The sequence below is a fragment of the Durotheca rogersii genome (assembly GCF_024521655.1).
Source record: "Durotheca rogersii strain YMJ 92031201 chromosome Unknown GGS23scaffold_4, whole genome shotgun sequence".
Lineage (NCBI taxonomy): Eukaryota > Fungi > Ascomycota > Sordariomycetes > Xylariales > Xylariaceae > Durotheca > Durotheca rogersii.
The window spans coordinates 2,020,817-2,036,637 of record NW_026251235.1 but is presented as its reverse complement, the minus strand read 5'-3'; the positions used below and the strand labels follow the sequence as shown (position 1 = coordinate 2,036,637).

Genomic DNA, 15,821 nt, shown 5'->3' with positions numbered 1-15,821 from the left:
GATTCCGGATCTGTACATGTAGATAGACTCGAGAAGACTAGGAGGTACTTTGGGCGACCGCTCCGCACTCGTTTTGCCCTCCTTTCTAAAGTCCCGCGAGATGTTAAATATTTAAGAGTCTCCTAAAAAATGTATACGCAACACTAATTTTCCCAAGACCTGGTGCATACGTCATTGAAATAGCACATTGTAGCTACGAAAGGCACGTAGTGAGGTTCTGCAGAGCAATACTTTCGTAAATTGGCCAATCTATCTACCCGATGAAGCCACCCTTTTTGCGACATTAGAACAAAGCTACAGCTAGACCTCGTCAGGGCTAACCAGACTGCAGCTGATCCTGCCCGGAATCATAACTCATTCCTACGCCGAAACAACCTTTCCATGCATCCGACAAGTCCCTCTCGCAATCCGTTTCGTGTTTCTCTCGTTGCCCGCTTCGACTCCTTCACTATTTAGAGGCATGGCGGACACTAGAAGGGCAACTATTTTAGGGGGGTTGCCAAGAAGAAAGAAAAGTACCCTCCTGTCAGGCACACCTACACGATGGAGAATACTAGCTATCATGGACATCACTGTCGTCCGAGTGTAGTGCTGATCGATGTTCGGGAGCCTCCAATATATCTACTAATAGTATGCCCACGGGCCCAGAGATTACGACAGATGAAAGGCGCCTTGACCCTCCCTAATAGCAGTAAAAAGCTGCCGCTTCATGCTGTCGATGCTGCTATAGTCGGGCAATTTGAGGTAGTTGACACACGTCATGACACTAGGAAGGTAGTCGTCAGATGTGTAGGGCGGCTCACTGGGTTTGCACACCACAGTAAACATGGGGGTCAACCGCTTGAAACCTGCGATGACGGTTAAATCTGTCTTGCGTAAGAAGGGACTGTACAACATACCTCCGATAGGAAGTTTGGGGCTGCCGGTGGTAAATTGTAGGAAATCACGGCGTTGCGTAGGCGTGAGTTCGCTCATGGTCTGGAGTAGATTTCGGACGGTTCTGCTGTCCATGTTGAAGCCGTGGTCGGCTTTGATCGAGTCCATGAGAGCTAGAATACCACGGTCAGCCCAGTGCGTGGATGGATACATAGAGATTTACTTACTCTCTAAAGACCAGTCCTCTTCGACGCGGCCGAAAAGTGCTACCAATTCGTCCGGGGTAAAGGCGCTCAGAGCGGAGTAAGGGAACACCTGAGAGAAGCCGCTGCGGAAGGCTTCCACCTGGCGCTTAACGCCGCGACCCAAGGTCATATCGATAACTTTCTCTAGATATGACTCGACGTTGTAGATGGTGACGGCTGTATGGGATCCACCAGGTATGAGTTCGATTTCAGGATACCCAGGTAAGGTAAAATCCAAAGCCAGATCTTCCAATGTCCCCTGGTCTACGGTGATCTTGCCGGTGTCGGCAACCTTTTGTGCGGGGGTGCGGTTGGGGTCTTCGTCGATCGTCTTCTTGACTCTGACAAATTTATTGATGTGCTTGAGAGAGTTGGCTAGACCGGGGTCCACTATCTTGACAGCGCCGAGTGACGGCTTAACCCCCGAGGACCCCTCACCAATGCGAAAGAAGGTAGGGTTGAAGTTGAGATCGATGATGCGGGAATCTATCATGGATCGCGCGACGAACTTCCCAAGTATTCTAAACAACTGCAGGATGACGCCTGCGCTTGAGTCATCGTCGCTTAGCGGCCGGGGGAAGAGGCCAGTAGGACCGGAGATAAACTCTTCGGAGTCGTTTGAATCCATTTCACGCCAAAGCCTGAGCTTCTTCTTGGAGAATTCCTTGGAAACGGTAGAATAGAACTCGAGAGTGGGACCAAGGCCTGTTCCGACCTCTTCGAAGTACTCGACCTCGAGTATACTCTGAGAGCTGCCGTAGAGTTCCATTACCTTTAAAGCGGATTCCAAGATCTTGGATCGCGAAATACGCACCTTTTGGCGCTGAAGACGACCAAGGAATGGGCGCTCGTCACGTCGATCGCGACGCGTGGTATCTTCTTGTTGGGCGTTCTGCCATCGACTCATAGATCGGGCATATCCAAACGATGTAGATTGGAGGAACAGGTGGCGAGTCTCGAAGGGGAAAAGGAATGGGTACAGCCGAGCTAGATCTTCGCTCCAGCCGGGCAGGCAATTGCTTGCCACGATGAGAGGCTCCTCTAGCTGCCTGTTGAGCTTAGCGGTCAATTTCGTATTGACAAACTGCGACAGGGGCTCCACATTCAATTTCAACGTCGTCTTGTTCTCCACCATGATATCGTCAATATTCGCGTTCAAGTCGTGTAGAATTTTTAGGAGGCGGAGAATAGACGCCGTAGTCGGGTTATTGGAGAGCGAGGCCGGCACACCGCCCACGTCCGAGGTACCGTCGAACGAGGGGGCGAAGCCGATAGGTTCGGCTGGAGGCGGTCCCGGGACGCGGCGGAATTTGATGGAGTGCACCGTGGACCAAACGTTGCGGCTCAGGTGATCGTCGGCAGGGGCCGAAGAATTATGTACTGCCCGATAGATTGTGGTTTCGTTGGGAATTACCCGGCTATCGAGACTGAATTCGATGTGCCAATCTTGGGGTACAGACTGGATAGCCGCCGCATAGGAAAGGGGGCGAGAAGTCGACGTAGTCGGGGTCGGTGTGCCCTGATGAGATCCGGAAGGCTGGGGTGGCGCGCTACGACTGGGAATATTAGCGAGACCGCTCTGGGCCGGAGTCGGGACCCGCGTTCCGTCTTCTTTCCTAGCCGTAATCTTTCCGCCAGCTGCCTCTACTAGGTTAACCGCGGAAGGATCTGGGACGGGGGCATCCTCCATATCCTCGTCTAGCTCCCCGACAATGGCATCGAGGGCACTACTATCAGCCAGGTCGGCTTCCTCATCCTCGTCCGTGATCGGCTTCTCATCGGCGCATTCCAAAGCATTCTGCAAATCCTCGTCGTCTTCCGGCGGCGGGGGCGGCGGGGGCGGAGGTGCCTGGGTTTCGCTGGGCTGTGCTGGTTGGCGTCGCGTTGACCTACGGAGGACGGCCTTCTCCCGCACAGGGCCAGCTGTCGAATTCGGGGTAGACGGGATGTCAGGTTGACCCGGCTGTTTCGACTTAGATCGCCGTGCTGGACGGGAGCTAGAGGCTTGCGACGGTAGTGGTGGGGGCGGTACGCCGGAATAGCCTGATGCCAATCGATCGGCAAGGCGTTCTGCCGATGCCGACAACCCTGCCGAACCAGCCATCGCAGCCAGCGCTCGGGATAGGCCGTCACGAGGTCTCGGGCCTCGGGGCCGCTCGTGGTGGCTAATCCGGGGTCTCAAGTAGTCGTCGAGGGCCTTAAAGGTGGCTATGGCGTGAATGGATACCATGATATTGCGGTAAGAACGCGGGATATCAGAATCTTCGTCGGCGACCAGTTTAAGCCTGATCTGCTTGGCAAGCATAGATGCCGCACTGCTGCGATTGCCGTCGAAGGTATTGTGATGAACCGTGATCACCTCAAAATGCTCGGACCGACTAAGGAGATCTTGCAGTTTGTGAATCATAACGCTGAAAGGGGTCGAGGGCGAATCCACGGTCGCCGTCTTCGTTCGTGAGATAACGGATTGCCCCATGAAGACCACGAGGAAGGCGGCTCGCGCAGCATTGGCCAGCGCCTCGTCAGGGTTGCTGAAAACTTGTTCCAAGACGCGCACGAGCCCCGAAGCGAGCAGTTCCGCGCTTGTCACACTCTCTAGGACATCGGCATCAAAATAGGACGACAACTTTTCGAAGAGGACGATACCATTCCCGGGATTCAAGTTTCTGGCGGGCCTCTGCAAGTAGAAGGCTTCCATCTCAGATGCTAGGCTTTGAAGATTGCTAAGGATCTTAACCGCCTTCTTCTTCATCGCCTTTCCGTGCTTTTCCGTCTCATGGGCCTCGAGGAACTTCTTCGCCGCTTCGGCGATGCGAGCCTTCATCGACGGAGTGTCGCCAATAAACGGCCGAGGCGGCCCATCGATGGACATGGTAGAACCGTCGGAGCTCGCGGGAGAGCCGGACATGTCATCGTCGTGATGATCGTTTTCCTGGTCCTCGTCGTCGTGCTCGTCATCGTCCTCCTCGTCCTCGCGTTCTTCGTCATCCTCTTCCGAGTCATCGTGGACGGATGCCCTGTCCCCTTCTTCGTCCCCGGACGCCGTACTGTGCTCCGTCGAGACCCCGGCTGCCTTGTTCTCGGGCTCTTGGTATTCGGCTGCTAATTTGGTTATCTCTGTGATGACACCTTCACGGTATATCTGGTACCGGTAGATATCATCTAGGCGACTCAAGAGCAGCTCCGTCGTCTGTATCGCGGACATCACGAGAGACGGGTGGTCCTGCTGGGATAAGATGGCAGCCAGGAACGAAGCATACGGGACGGCCTTTAGTGCGTCGACGAGGATATCCTTGTCAAGGTTGAACAACATCTTCAGTTGAGCCGTCAGCACCTTCTGGCGGACGCTCAGATTGACGGTGCTCGAAAACGCGTCTGTTAAAGTCGGGAACAGGATGAGCGCAAATCTCCGCACTTGGTCTTTGCATTCGTCAAGCAGCTCAAGCCTCTTTTCGTTAGATGACTTCTTTCGGGACCCGAGCGAAGACGGGGTAATAGGCTCGGTGAGATCAAGATCGGCGGAAGCCGAAGGGGCAGCTGAATCATTCCAAACCAGGCCGGGGAGCAACTCGCAGACCACATTAAGAGTCTCGATGATTTGCTCACGTGGTCGATGAATCAGCGCTTGCATAATGACAACACTGTCCAGTTTGGAGGCGACATCTTCCGTCTCGCTAGGAGGAGAGACCCCCGTCAGGATCTGATATAGTGTCTCCACCACATTCATCTTGAAGAGTTCGGCCGATAAGCGTGGGCTCGCGCGAGCGGTAATGGCCAACACACGGAGGAACTGGGTGTGGATATTAGAGCTGATGAGGTTCGTAGTCCCCGGTACAAGCAGCCGTAATATAGCCTTGAGCAGGTCTACGCTGACCAGCTGTTCTAGTTTGGACGGCTGATACTTGAAGCTCTCGATAATACGGGTGACGCAGAGGGATGCTTGTTCCACGACGCGCTGGTCGCTACTACCTAGCACGTTGAGAAGAATGGGCATGACGTCCTTGATGACGTTAAACGAATCCTCGGGGATGTTGCGGCAGCAGTTGGCCGCGGTCGTGACGGCCGTCCGTTGCGTGCTCGTCGCGAAGAAGTCGAGGTAAGATAGACAAGCAGTCAAACCACCTTCTCGGACAATGCTTGTTGGATACTCCACCGAAATCTTCTCCAGCGTGCTCAGGGCCTGCTCTGCGAGGTCAATAAACGAGATCTCCAGAAGCTTCTGGCACAGCACCGGAACAGCACCACCAAAGACGACAGTGGCGGCGCTGGCCGGTAGGGCCTCCATCAAGTTCGCGAGACATCGGCACGCGAGAAGCATGATCTCTGGACTCTCCTCTCCGGTAAACTCATTAGGTTGCATCAAAGCCACCAGCTCCGTCACGAATGCCTCTGGCGAGAAATTCCCTGACAGATTCTCTTCGTTAGAGACCAGAAGAATCTCTGAAAGCTCCTGTAGAGCCACCAGCTGCGTCGAGGGATCGCCTTTCTGCCGAAGATTGTTGAGTATATCCCGTAGCCGCGTGGTGATGCCAGACATCATGCCAGTTAACGCTCGGAGCGTGCTAGAAAGACCCGATCCGGGAGGTCCTCCGAACCCGAACGGATCATCATCGCCATAATGCCGGTTTGGCTCCTCATCATCATCGTCATTCTCGTCGCTGTTGTCATCGTCGGGATCGTGGGGAGGGGGCGGTGGCGGAGGCGGAGGCGGAGGCGCATCTGTTTCTCTGTCGTGCTCTTCGGTTCCCGTCATGGTAGTGTCCTGGTCGGCAGATGGCGGGTGGGTGCTAGATGCGCGCTTCGCTCTTCGAACAGGACCCGAGGTGCCTGCGGCAGCAGATTCTAGTTGGCCGGCAGATGACTGGTTAGACAGATGGATAAAATTCTCATCGAGGCGTGGTATTTACCTTGAGCTGGCTGGCCGCCCTTTTTGTTGCGGCTCGACTTCCGGCTCGACGAGGCTGAGGCTGGAGCGGGAGGGTCCTGCATTGTAGTCGGCGGGGGTGGGTCAGACCTGCCGCAGGCGCTTGTTAGCATTGAATACGAGCCCACAGTGGATGTTATTGTCAAAACCTACCCAGTGGGACTAGACATCGAAGCTACGGCCTTCCCTTTCCGTTTACGTGCCGAAGACGGAGGAGTAGCAGTTGTAGTGGCTGGAGGCTCCGGGGCTGTTGTGGGCTCAGAAACTTTCTGGCGCTTAGACCGGCGAATTAAGGGACTGGCGACGTTCTGCGGAGGTGGTTGCAAATCGCTCTCTCTCGATGCAGTCTTCCTTTTCCTTGAGGACGGAGGTGCCAACCCAGACTCGATCGTACTAGGTGCGGCGGACGCAGAGGGAGGGGAAGCGGCTGAAGGTTGGCTGGCCGAGGGTTCCCCTGGCGAGGCTGCTTGGTTTGCAGCGTTCCGCGCGGAGGAGCGTGTGATTCTGGGAGACATGAGTATCTTGGCCAAGACTGCATATGAGACAGCAGGCAGAGATGGTGTGATTGGAGGACAGGCGTGTGGCAGGGGAGTGCAAGAGGGTGAAGGTCATGGAAGGCAGGGTAAGGAATTATTTTAAGGATTTTTTAATGGCCCAGTCTTTGGGGGGGGGGGCTTGGATGGTGGGATATAGCGCAGAGGGTTTAGCCGTCTGTCTCCCTCATCCTTCTGCTGGGTGAATTTAGGTCTGGGGCTCTTGTGTGAACCGCGCTGGCGAAGGCAAGGACTGTCTAGAGCCTCATCAACTGCTGTGTTTGTCCCTGCCCTTTTTGTTGCTGAGCACAGTAGAACCTCAATTCTAGCTGCGGCTAGTAGCAACAAAGGAGGGGGAGGCACAAGAGCCGAGGGACCAACTGCAAAGGCTCTGGAGGTCGATTCTCAAGGACAACACAAGCATCTAGTCGGCACAGGAAGTAGACGATATTCCGTCTGTCGAGGGCAGAGTGGGGGATATGTGAATGGGAGGATGTGGTGATATTGGGTCGGCAGAGGAAAGGCAAGTTGACGAGTTGAAGGTGGCACAGAGAACGGAGACCGAGAAGAAAAAAAAAGTGGTGCGGTGCTTCCCAGGATGTACCCAGGTATTGATTGCGTGTATGATGGCAGGGAGCGAAGGATAAGTAGAGTCTAAAAGGTACTTGATTGTGCGTTGTATGTGCGAGTACTTGTGGTGTGCATGTGTATGTGTATGTGGCATGAGACAGGTACGAGGACGGTATCTGATCTGGGATGATTCGACCGTTTCGTCAGGTGCAGCTTGTATAGCTCAGGTAGGCCGGTCGAGGCGTGCAGGTAGGAGATCGATAGAGAGACAGAGGGAGAGGGAGGGAGAGGGAAGGGGGGCGGCAAGGCAGCTAAGAAGACGGAAGAGACGGAGGGCACAACGGTATAACAGCCGGCGGCAGGGTTTGGTTGAGGTAGGAGGAGCACGAGAGTTGGCAGGTTGGCAGGTTGGTAGGCAAGAGGGAAGAGGGAGGAGGGAGGTTGGGACTGATCATGAAAGACGATGGCGATATGTGTTTTTTCATATCGTACCTGGTAGATGATAAAGGCGAATGCGGCAGCGAGGCAGGAGCTGTCGGTCGCAGGTTCAGGTTCGGGTTCAAATGCAGGTCGGGGACGGATGAGAGTCGTGCCTGGGGATCGTTATCGACAGCCGATCGAGAGCGCGGGTTCGCAGCAGAGAATTTTCGGTCTGCCATGGATTACGCCATGGGGCACGGCGGCAAGTAGGTAGATTTCACGAGATTCCGATCTTGGTTGTTTCCGGGCCACACACGCGCACTCGCTTCCTGCTCCCCTCTCTTATCTCTCTCTCTCTCTCCTCTCTCTTCCTCTCCTTGACTGACTAACTAGCTACCTGGCTGGCCGACGTGACGGGGTCGCCCGTCTATCCGTCCGTCTGTAAGCGTGTCGATGTATGTATGTATGTACGTATGTATATATCTGTGTACGTATGCATATATGTACGGAGGTAGTCTGCGTGTTACTCGTGGGAAAGGGACAGGTCGGCCGGACAGGGTTGGAGGTGTCGTCACAATCGATTGCCGGGTCGAATGCGTAGGTAAGGTTGTTGAGCGGATAGTATAGCAGCGATAGATCTCTTCTTCGCGGTTCGGTCAAGACGGCCGATAGAGTTGGGCCGATATGTTGTAGTCGCCGTTGCTGAAGTTCCGGGCCTCTCTTGGTTGGAGGTTCTACCGGAGGAGGTTTGCTCGAGTGCATCGGCGGGCGGCTGGATGTTGGGTTAGGTAGAGAAGTAGGTGGAAGTGGGTTGTGTGGATGGGCCGGAGTGGGCGCGGGCGTGGGTGTGGGCGGATACGCGGGCGTGTGGATAGGCAGGGGATGGAAGTGCAGAGCGACCGATCTGTCCAGACTCGGTACTTGCAGGTGTATCCAGTACATTGCGTACAATGTGCTCATACACGTCAGAATGCCATACTGGGAAGGTAGCTGGTACTCTGGGGTTGGGTACCTAGGGTAAGACAGCCTATCCGAACAGAGGGGGCGTGTCGCAAGCCTAGTGTTTCTTGCTATCTGGCTGGCGTGCCGATAGCTACGACAGAGCTACCGAAACTGTACCTGCTGTCGATACATATACTGTATGATGTGCTAGTTACCATGCAGGGGTGTCATCATGAGGGAAAGCCACTCCAAGGTAGGTAGGTACGTGCCCGCTGCTTCCCAGCGCCTCCGTCGGTACATGCCCAACCACGAAGGTGCCTTCTTCGCTTACCGAAGTAATCGGTACCGACCGAATTTATAAGGTGGCTAAGTATGTATCTAGGTACCTGTCCGCAGCCCCGGTCTAGTACATTCACAATACGGCTGTTAGTTTAGGTACCCATTACGTAGTACCCAGCGGAAATTGATGAATCATTCAGGCCATCCTGTTTAATATTAATTGATCTAACTGCTATGGAAATTACCTCTCATGAATACTCACATAAGTGCATATCGGCCACACATACAAGCCTGCCACCTGCCCGCAAGTACTGAACCCGTCTCCAGAAGGGTGGCTCTAGGTAGGTAGCTAGGTGCCTAGGTAGATTAGGTGCCTACCCACCTGGTACCTATAGTTACTACGACTTCAGCCATCCTAGCGCCTGGAATCGTGTAGCTCCAGCCGCTTCTCCCACCGGCCTCCTCCGTCCATAGATTGTTTTATATGCAGTCCGATGCATAGTAGCTCTGCGTTCATTTACGTCCCCGAGCCACCTATAGCCATCTGTGATACAACCGTAAATGAGCAGAGGCGTGGTACGTATCATGTATATGTAAAAATACGTCAACTGTGTCATGCCTTATATGCCTATGGATAGAGAAGGACCCGAGATGTTCGAGTAATTGACTCCGACCCGCAGCCCAGAGCCGTCCTCATCCTCGCCTTCGCCTACGCCTCCATTAAGCTAACGCCTTTACGTGTCGGGGAAGAGACAGAAGGGAACCACTCCGTAGCCGCTATTGACATCCGGTTCTGGCTACCTACCTCTTTGCATTCTGGAAAATATATATTTGCCTCTAAGCCGCCTTCAGCTGTATCCCTCCGCTGGGTTGTAGTTGGTACGACGGACTTTCTATCTGTTGGCGATCGGTAAAGATCTTCCTTGTCTTTTTGCTCGACGTGGCTGACATGCGCTGGCAATCGTCAATAGATCTACCAATTATCAGACGGAGAAATATTTTTTTCATAAGAAAACTCGTCGCCACACATCCACCATCGAGTATGTATATGCCCACCTCACCTGACAGTCTCGGGCCTAGGATGTAAGTAGGTACTTGTCTTCTGTGGCATATACTTCTATCGCATAGTACAGGTATTGGGTGCCCGAGGGCAGGTAGACACCAGGTACTACCTACGGCTTCAAGCTATCGATTCCGTCCTCGTACTCGCCTAGGTCGTATTCGTGGGGATACTTCTCGAGAACCTGCTTTAGCTGTTGCATCTGGGCCTTCAGGTCGGGGGTTAACTCCTCGTATACGTCCTCAAACATGGCCCGAATCGGCGGCTTCTTCTCCCGCTCTGCCTCCGAGAACGCCTTCAGCACATCTCGTCTAATGCTCTCCCGCGCGTCTTTCTCCTTGACGTCGTCCCAAGAGCCCTTGGCCTCCAAATATTTGCGCAGCCTCGCGATGGGGTTGTCCCGCCGCTTCCAATCTTCGACTTCGACCCGGGCCCGGTACGCGAAGGAGTCGTCGGACGTGCTGTGGTGGCTCACACGGTAACTCATGGCCTCGATCAGGACCGGCTTCCCCCCATCTTGGAGGGCAATCTCCCTCGCTTTCTTCGTGGCTTCTCTAACGGCCCAGATGTCGTTTCCGTCTACCCGTACGGTGTCGAGTCCGTATCCGATTCCCCGGCTGGCAATGCCATCGCCTCGGTATTGCTCCAAGGTCGGCGTGGAGATTGCATACCCGTTGTTCCGGCATATAAATATAACCGGGCAAGACCGCGTTGCGGCGATGTTCAAGGCGGCGTGAAAGTCGCCTTCGCTCGCCGCCCCTTCGCCGAAGAAAACGGCAACGACACGCGGCGGTAGGGATGGGTCGTTGATGCGTTGCATCTTGAGGGCGTACGCCGCACCAGACGCCTGGGGTATCTGTGTAGCCAACGGTGAAGAAATAGTATGCTATGTAGGTCAATTAGCGGCTAATGGTTGGTCAAGAGGTCAGTCGGGGTGGCCGTACAATGTTCAGCTCTCTGCTCCCGTAATGCACGGGCATATTTCTCCCCCTGGCCGGGTCGTTCTTGTTCGCGAAGAGCTGGCTCATGAAGTCCTTCAAAGTAAAGCCGCGTTGGGCGAAGACTCCTTGCTCGCGATACTGGCAGAATATCACATCCTCTCGGGCCAGTGCAGATGCTGACCCCACGCTGATAGCCTCCTCGCCGGCCGACACCATGTAAAAACTTATACGTCCCTGCCGCTGCGCGTCGAACATGATAAGGTCCATAATAGACACTGTCAGCATGGTTTTGTATAATTTGATGGCCTCTTCATCGCCGAGGTCGGGCTGGAACGAGCGGTCGATAATATTGCCGTCCTGATCGACGGCTCGGTACGTGGGCATAGCGGGAAGATCGGCGGGTAATACGAATTTGAGGTCACTCGTAAAGGCACTCTTTACAGCGCCGGGGAAAGACAAATAGCTTACACCAGGCCGTTGCGATATACCGCTAGCCAGCCGGATGGGTACGCATCGACTGCCCGGCGGGCGAGCACTACGGGGTGCGAATCCCGCCGCTCTTCGCAACGACGCCCCCGAGATTATTGGAGCCTTCATTCTCGGCTCTTTACGCGTTCTGGATCAAAGTTCAAGTATATTCCACGTAAAGACAAGCATTGAAACTGACTCGATAGCACGACTGAGGGGAAGAGGGATGTTTATGTGAGAGAAGCGACACCATCCAAACAACCCGCAGTGTCACTTAAGCCGGTGTAAAGCGCAAGGAGGGTATAGACCGGAAGCCGAGACTAAAGGGTCTGAACCCAACTCTTTATTTTCTTACGTAATCGCAATTACTGTTGATAACCTCGTCTAATTACCTAGGTACTTATCAACGTAGTAGAAGAGAGAGTAAAAGCACTCTACAGGGCACTTATCCTATTTGAAGGATAGTTATGATTTTATCATATTAAAAAAAATACCCTTATAATTACCCTTATAATTACTATTATAATTACTATTGGTAACGTTATTATAATTAGTTAAAATACTAACTCTATAATTACTAAAGGTTATTTTACTTTAATTGGTTAAAAGTTTATATTACTTATTTAAAATAAATATATTTAATAAAAATATAATATATAAAATATACTTTATTATTTACCTATCTATATATATTCGTTATAAAGTATATTTTCTTTATTTCCTTTTTAATTTAGATTAATAAATAAATTTAAGTTAATTTAATAAATTAATTTAATTTAGTTTAATAAGCTAATTTAAGTTAATCTAAATTAGGTTAATTAAATCAAGTTAAGTTAAGTTATTTATTTCTTTATTCGTTTGCCTTATAGTTTACTATCTAAAAGATAAGTCTCTATGTTTTGACTAAAAACATACTGGCAAAGCACTACAAAGTACTTTAGCGTATATCAATAGAGTCTATATAGCTCTACTTTAGATGATTCTATTTTAATTTACAAAGGATTCACGGATCCAGCTCGTTCCCGGACGCCTCCTTAAATTAACATCCATGTCCGCGTGCCCGTTCCCGTCATGTTCCGAAAAACGCCTGGAGTCTATTTTCGAAGACGAAGACCACGGTAATTATGTTGTAGGTATGTGTAGGCAACTTTATGGTTGGCCGGGTGTGGCTGGAGTAGATAGAGATGTCCGTAGAGCACACAGCGTGTAGACGTGGCCCGACGAACACGGTTGAGCGGTGCGATTATGTCTGAAGTCACTCGGGCAACCACGTCTCCTGGGGGACTCGCTACCTACCTATTATTCACTCGTCCAGATGCCCAGGACGAGTTCTTCCAGCCCGCGAGCGCTGGCAACATGCTGGTCCACCAAGGAGGAGCAAACACCTGGAACATCGGCGGGAACGTCGTCCATTCCCACTCCCTCCCCCCTTCAAGTCTGCAGGATCTCGTCTCGGAACTATCTCCGCCAACAGCACTACCTCAGGATTGCCGCGTCTTTGCCTACCAGTGACCCGGAGACAAGAACCGCGCGACCAGCCAGCCAAACCAGCCTGACCAGCCTCATCACAAGTGAAGAGCCAAAAGGGGAAAAAATAAAATAACACACACCGAGGAGATGGTGCCGGGCCAAAACGTGGTGATCGGCGTCGTGGTCGTCATCCTGGTCTCGATTTTCGCGCTTCTCGCCTGGGGCGGCATCGGCAAAATCCGAGACTTCGCCATCTTGATGTTCAAGGCCAGACAAGAGCGCGCTCAGCAGCAAGGCGAAGGAGAGGGGGGGCAGCCCCCGGAAGGGGCTGCTTCGAACGCGGCAGCGGCGGCGTCGGTTTGATGCCCGCCTAACCGACCGGCTTGGCACCCGCATCCACGGTAGGCATTTGCTGGGTGTGGCCAGGGGAAAAAAGGAGGACACCTGAATGCAGCCGATAAACACACACATGTCGGCACACTCTGCCTCGACGCACACACACCTACATACATATATTGACGCATGCAGGCGACATAGATGGGCATGTGACCCCTTTCTCATAACACCCTGCGTAATCGCCCCGCGTCTCGGCTCCAGCGAGTCGTCTCAGGCCCCAGACTTCCTTTGCTGCTACTACCCTGGTCCCTGTTAGCCAGTGTGGCCAGGCACCACAGCAGCCCACCTCAGGTGTGGCTAGTACCTCTCCCTCTTCCCCGAGTTTTGTGGCTGACCTCAAGCGTGTCTTGGGTAATCCGCGGGCTGCACTAACAAGAGTTACTCATAGGTACATACGGTACCTTCGTCCCCGAACTGATCGACCCCATCCCGGCCGCCGCCGATCGAACAGCATTTTTCCCACTGGCCGCCCGCATAGCTCTCCGGCGGGTCGCACGCACCGACCGACCTTACCTTTACCCTGCCTCACCCTCTCACCCTCTGACCATCGGCGGCGCGCGTGGCGCGTGGGAAAACATACTAGAGACGCGACCGGAAAAGAAAGACAGATAATAATATATAAAAAAACGCGGGGCGTCAACATGGCCGCTCGGCCCTCTGCGCTGCGCAGAGCTGCGCGCCTATCCGCGTCCGCCGTGCGCAGCTCGCTCCCCTGGTCCCCTCACCCGCCCGTCTGCCAACAGGCGCACATACGACTCCTCTCCTCGACGACCCGCGACGGGCACCCAGCCGCGGCGCCGGGCCCAGCTTCCTCCGCGACACCCGATGCCGCCGCGGACAGCGCGCCGCGGACGACGCACTTCGGGTTCCAGGACGGGCTGACGGAGGCGGAGAAGACGGAGCGCGTGGCGGACGTCTTCCACCGGGTGGCGGAGAACTACGACCGCATGAACGACCTGATGTCGTTCGGCTGGCACCGGGTGTGGAAGTACGTATTATCTACCTATACGCGCGTAGCCCTATCCCCCCTCCCCCCTCCCCCCCGGGGGGACGCCGTCGCTGACGCTTGTGTATGTACCTAGGGACCACTTCGTGGCGTCGCTGAACCCGGGGTTCGCGCCGCCGGGCGCGCCGCCGCAGCCGCTCCGCGTGCTCGACGTCGCGGGCGGCACCGGCGACATCGCGTTCCGGATCCTGCGGCACGCGCACGGCGTCAACGGGAACCCGCACGTGCGCGTGACCGTCGCCGACATCAACGCGTCGATGCTGGCGGTCGGGCGGGAGCGCAGCCGCGGGCGCGGCGTGCTGACGGAGGCGCAGCGCGGCGCGCTGGACTTCCTCGAGGCGGACGCGACGCGCTTCGACCCGGCCGCGGTGCCCGACGGCTCCGTCGACCTGTACACGGTGGCGTTCGGGATCCGCAACTTCGCCAGCGTGCCGGCGGCGCTGGCCGAGGCGCGGCGCGTGCTGCGGCCCGGCGGCGTGTTCGCGTGCCTCGAGTTCGGCAAGGTGGCGCCGCCCCCCGGCGCCGTCGCCGCCGCCGCCGCCCCCTGGCACCTTCTCGACGCGCTCTACCGCCGCTGGAGCTTCGCCGCCATCCCCCTCCTCGGCCAGCTCGTCGCCGCCGACCGCGACTCCTACCAGTACCTCGTCGAGAGCATCCAGCGCTTCCCCGCCCAGCCCGACTTCTGCCGCCTCATCCGCGACGCCGGCTTCCTCGTCAGCCGCGAGCGCCCCTGGGAGGACCTCACCGCCGGCATCGCCGCCATACACAAGGGCGTCAAGCCCCTCGGCTGAAAAGAAAACTAACTAACACAGTCGGCCCGCCTCGCGGTGGTACCTATGGACGCGCCCGCCGCGTCGTGTACATGCCTCGGCACGCTCTCGCGCAGTCTGCGAGGGAGGGCTCGACGGGGTATCCGGCACGCTAGCGATAGTGCGCTGGGCCGCAGAGAGGGGAAAGGGGAGGAAAAGGGGGCAAGGGGGTAGATAAAACAAAAAGAGTAGGAAAACACGAGGGGAACCACCTACCTAAGAGAGGCTCCCTGTTTTGTTGTATTACTATGGTTATTGCTACGATAAATCGTAAGCTGGAATCCTCCTCTAGGGCTTCTTCTCCTCTTCCTGAACGACAGATTCCGGTGAGCTACCCAGCCGGCCGTACCCAGCCCGAACTACTAAATGCATTCATGTGTTGTATTCAGGCACGAGCTCTACGCCAGCATGTCGGCTGTGGTGCTAATCACGAGAGGGCTGCGTTCTAGAGCTAATATAAGCGTTCGGGGGTGCCAAGAACCTACATACGCGGCCAAAGCGAGCAAGCAGCATCTATGTATGGCATGTCTTACAGTAACGTGTATGCCGGTTCCTGTGGCATTTTCCTCAACACTTACGTCGGGCGCATTTTACTCTATCGACGTCAGCCCGTCATTAAGGCCACACTGACTAGCTAGTAGTGACTACCGGACACGGCGTGCAATGAGATGTTGCATTAAGTAGCAAGGTAATCTTGCAACTGAGATCTGTTCATTGCCTTTGTTGTTGTATTAGCAAAACCTAAACAACCTATCTCAACGACCCGGCACGGTCCTGGTCCTCGGAATAGTCTAAGAAACCGATCGATCCGTTTTGCGGGCGAGTCGTGCGAAAACTACCGTGGGCGTCACCGAGAAAAAAAAAAAAAACGTCGCGGATTTG

At 54.7% G+C, this 15,821-nt stretch overlaps 4 protein-coding genes across 4 annotated transcripts; 1 reads left to right on the top strand and 3 right to left on the bottom strand.

Moving 5' to 3' along the window:
* Nucleotides 1-215: 215 nt before the first annotated feature.
* Nucleotides 216-8,345, bottom strand: GGS23DRAFT_555948 (uncharacterized protein). Its single transcript, XM_051515632.1, has 6 exons — nt 7,641-8,345; nt 6,199-6,549; nt 6,029-6,135; nt 1,104-5,963; nt 900-1,049; nt 216-848 (listed from the first exon to the last, which is right to left on the bottom strand). Exons 1-6 carry the CDS (start codon nt 7,805-7,807, stop codon nt 652-654), a joined length of 5,832 nt encoding a protein of 1,943 aa, XP_051374909.1. The 5' UTR covers nt 7,808-8,345; the 3' UTR covers nt 216-651.
* Nucleotides 8,346-9,328: 983 nt separating this feature from the next.
* GGS23DRAFT_555947 (2-oxoisovalerate dehydrogenase alpha subunit mitochondrial precursor) lies at nt 9,329-11,623 on the bottom strand. The gene is made up of 2 exons (XM_051515631.1): nt 10,794-11,623; nt 9,329-10,735 (listed from the first exon to the last, which is right to left on the bottom strand). Exons 1-2 carry the CDS (start codon nt 11,385-11,387, stop codon nt 9,962-9,964), a joined length of 1,368 nt encoding a protein of 455 aa, XP_051374908.1. The 5' UTR covers nt 11,388-11,623; the 3' UTR covers nt 9,329-9,961.
* Nucleotides 11,624-12,601: 978 nt separating this feature from the next.
* Nucleotides 12,602-13,441, bottom strand: GGS23DRAFT_373997 (uncharacterized protein). The gene has a single exon (XM_051513374.1). The coding sequence runs from the start codon at nt 13,287-13,289 to the stop codon at nt 12,735-12,737; it is 555 nt and encodes a 184-aa protein (XP_051374907.1). The 5' UTR covers nt 13,290-13,441; the 3' UTR covers nt 12,602-12,734.
* A 135-nt stretch (nt 13,442-13,576) lies between these two features.
* GGS23DRAFT_373943 (ubiquinone/menaquinone) lies at nt 13,577-15,099 on the top strand. The gene is made up of 2 exons (XM_051513372.1): nt 13,577-14,112; nt 14,207-15,099. Exons 1-2 carry the CDS (start codon nt 13,766-13,768, stop codon nt 14,919-14,921), a joined length of 1,062 nt encoding a protein of 353 aa, XP_051374906.1. The 5' UTR covers nt 13,577-13,765; the 3' UTR covers nt 14,922-15,099.
* The last annotated feature ends 722 nt before the right edge of the window (nt 15,100-15,821 follow it).

Excerpts from the sequence above, each read along its gene's own strand:
- GGS23DRAFT_555948 (XM_051515632.1), bottom strand. The coding sequence starts at position 7,807 with ATGGCAGACCGAAAATTCTCTGCTGCGAACCCGCGCTCTCGATCGGCT. Across the intron at positions 6,136-6,198 it reads TCGATGTCTAGTCCCACTGG|GTCTGACCCACCCCCGCCGA; the intron begins GTAGGTTTTGAC and ends CGCCTGCGGCAG. Across the intron at positions 1,050-1,103 it reads AGAGGACTGGTCTTTAGAGA|CTCTCATGGACTCGATCAAA; the intron begins GTAAGTAAATCT and ends GTGGTATTCTAG.
- GGS23DRAFT_555947 (XM_051515631.1), bottom strand. The coding sequence starts at position 11,387 with ATGAAGGCTCCAATAATCTCGGGGGCGTCGTTGCGAAGAGCGGCGGGA. Across the intron at positions 10,736-10,793 it reads GGAGCAGAGAGCTGAACATT|CATACTATTTCTTCACCGTT; the intron begins GTACGGCCACCC and ends TGACCTACATAG.
- GGS23DRAFT_373997 (XM_051513374.1), bottom strand. The coding sequence starts at position 13,289 with ATGAGAAAGGGGTCACATGCCCATCTATGTCGCCTGCATGCGTCAATA.
- GGS23DRAFT_373943 (XM_051513372.1), top strand. The coding sequence starts at position 13,766 with ATGGCCGCTCGGCCCTCTGCGCTGCGCAGAGCTGCGCGCCTATCCGCG. Across the intron at positions 14,113-14,206 it reads GGCTGGCACCGGGTGTGGAA|GGACCACTTCGTGGCGTCGC; the intron begins GTACGTATTATC and ends GTATGTACCTAG.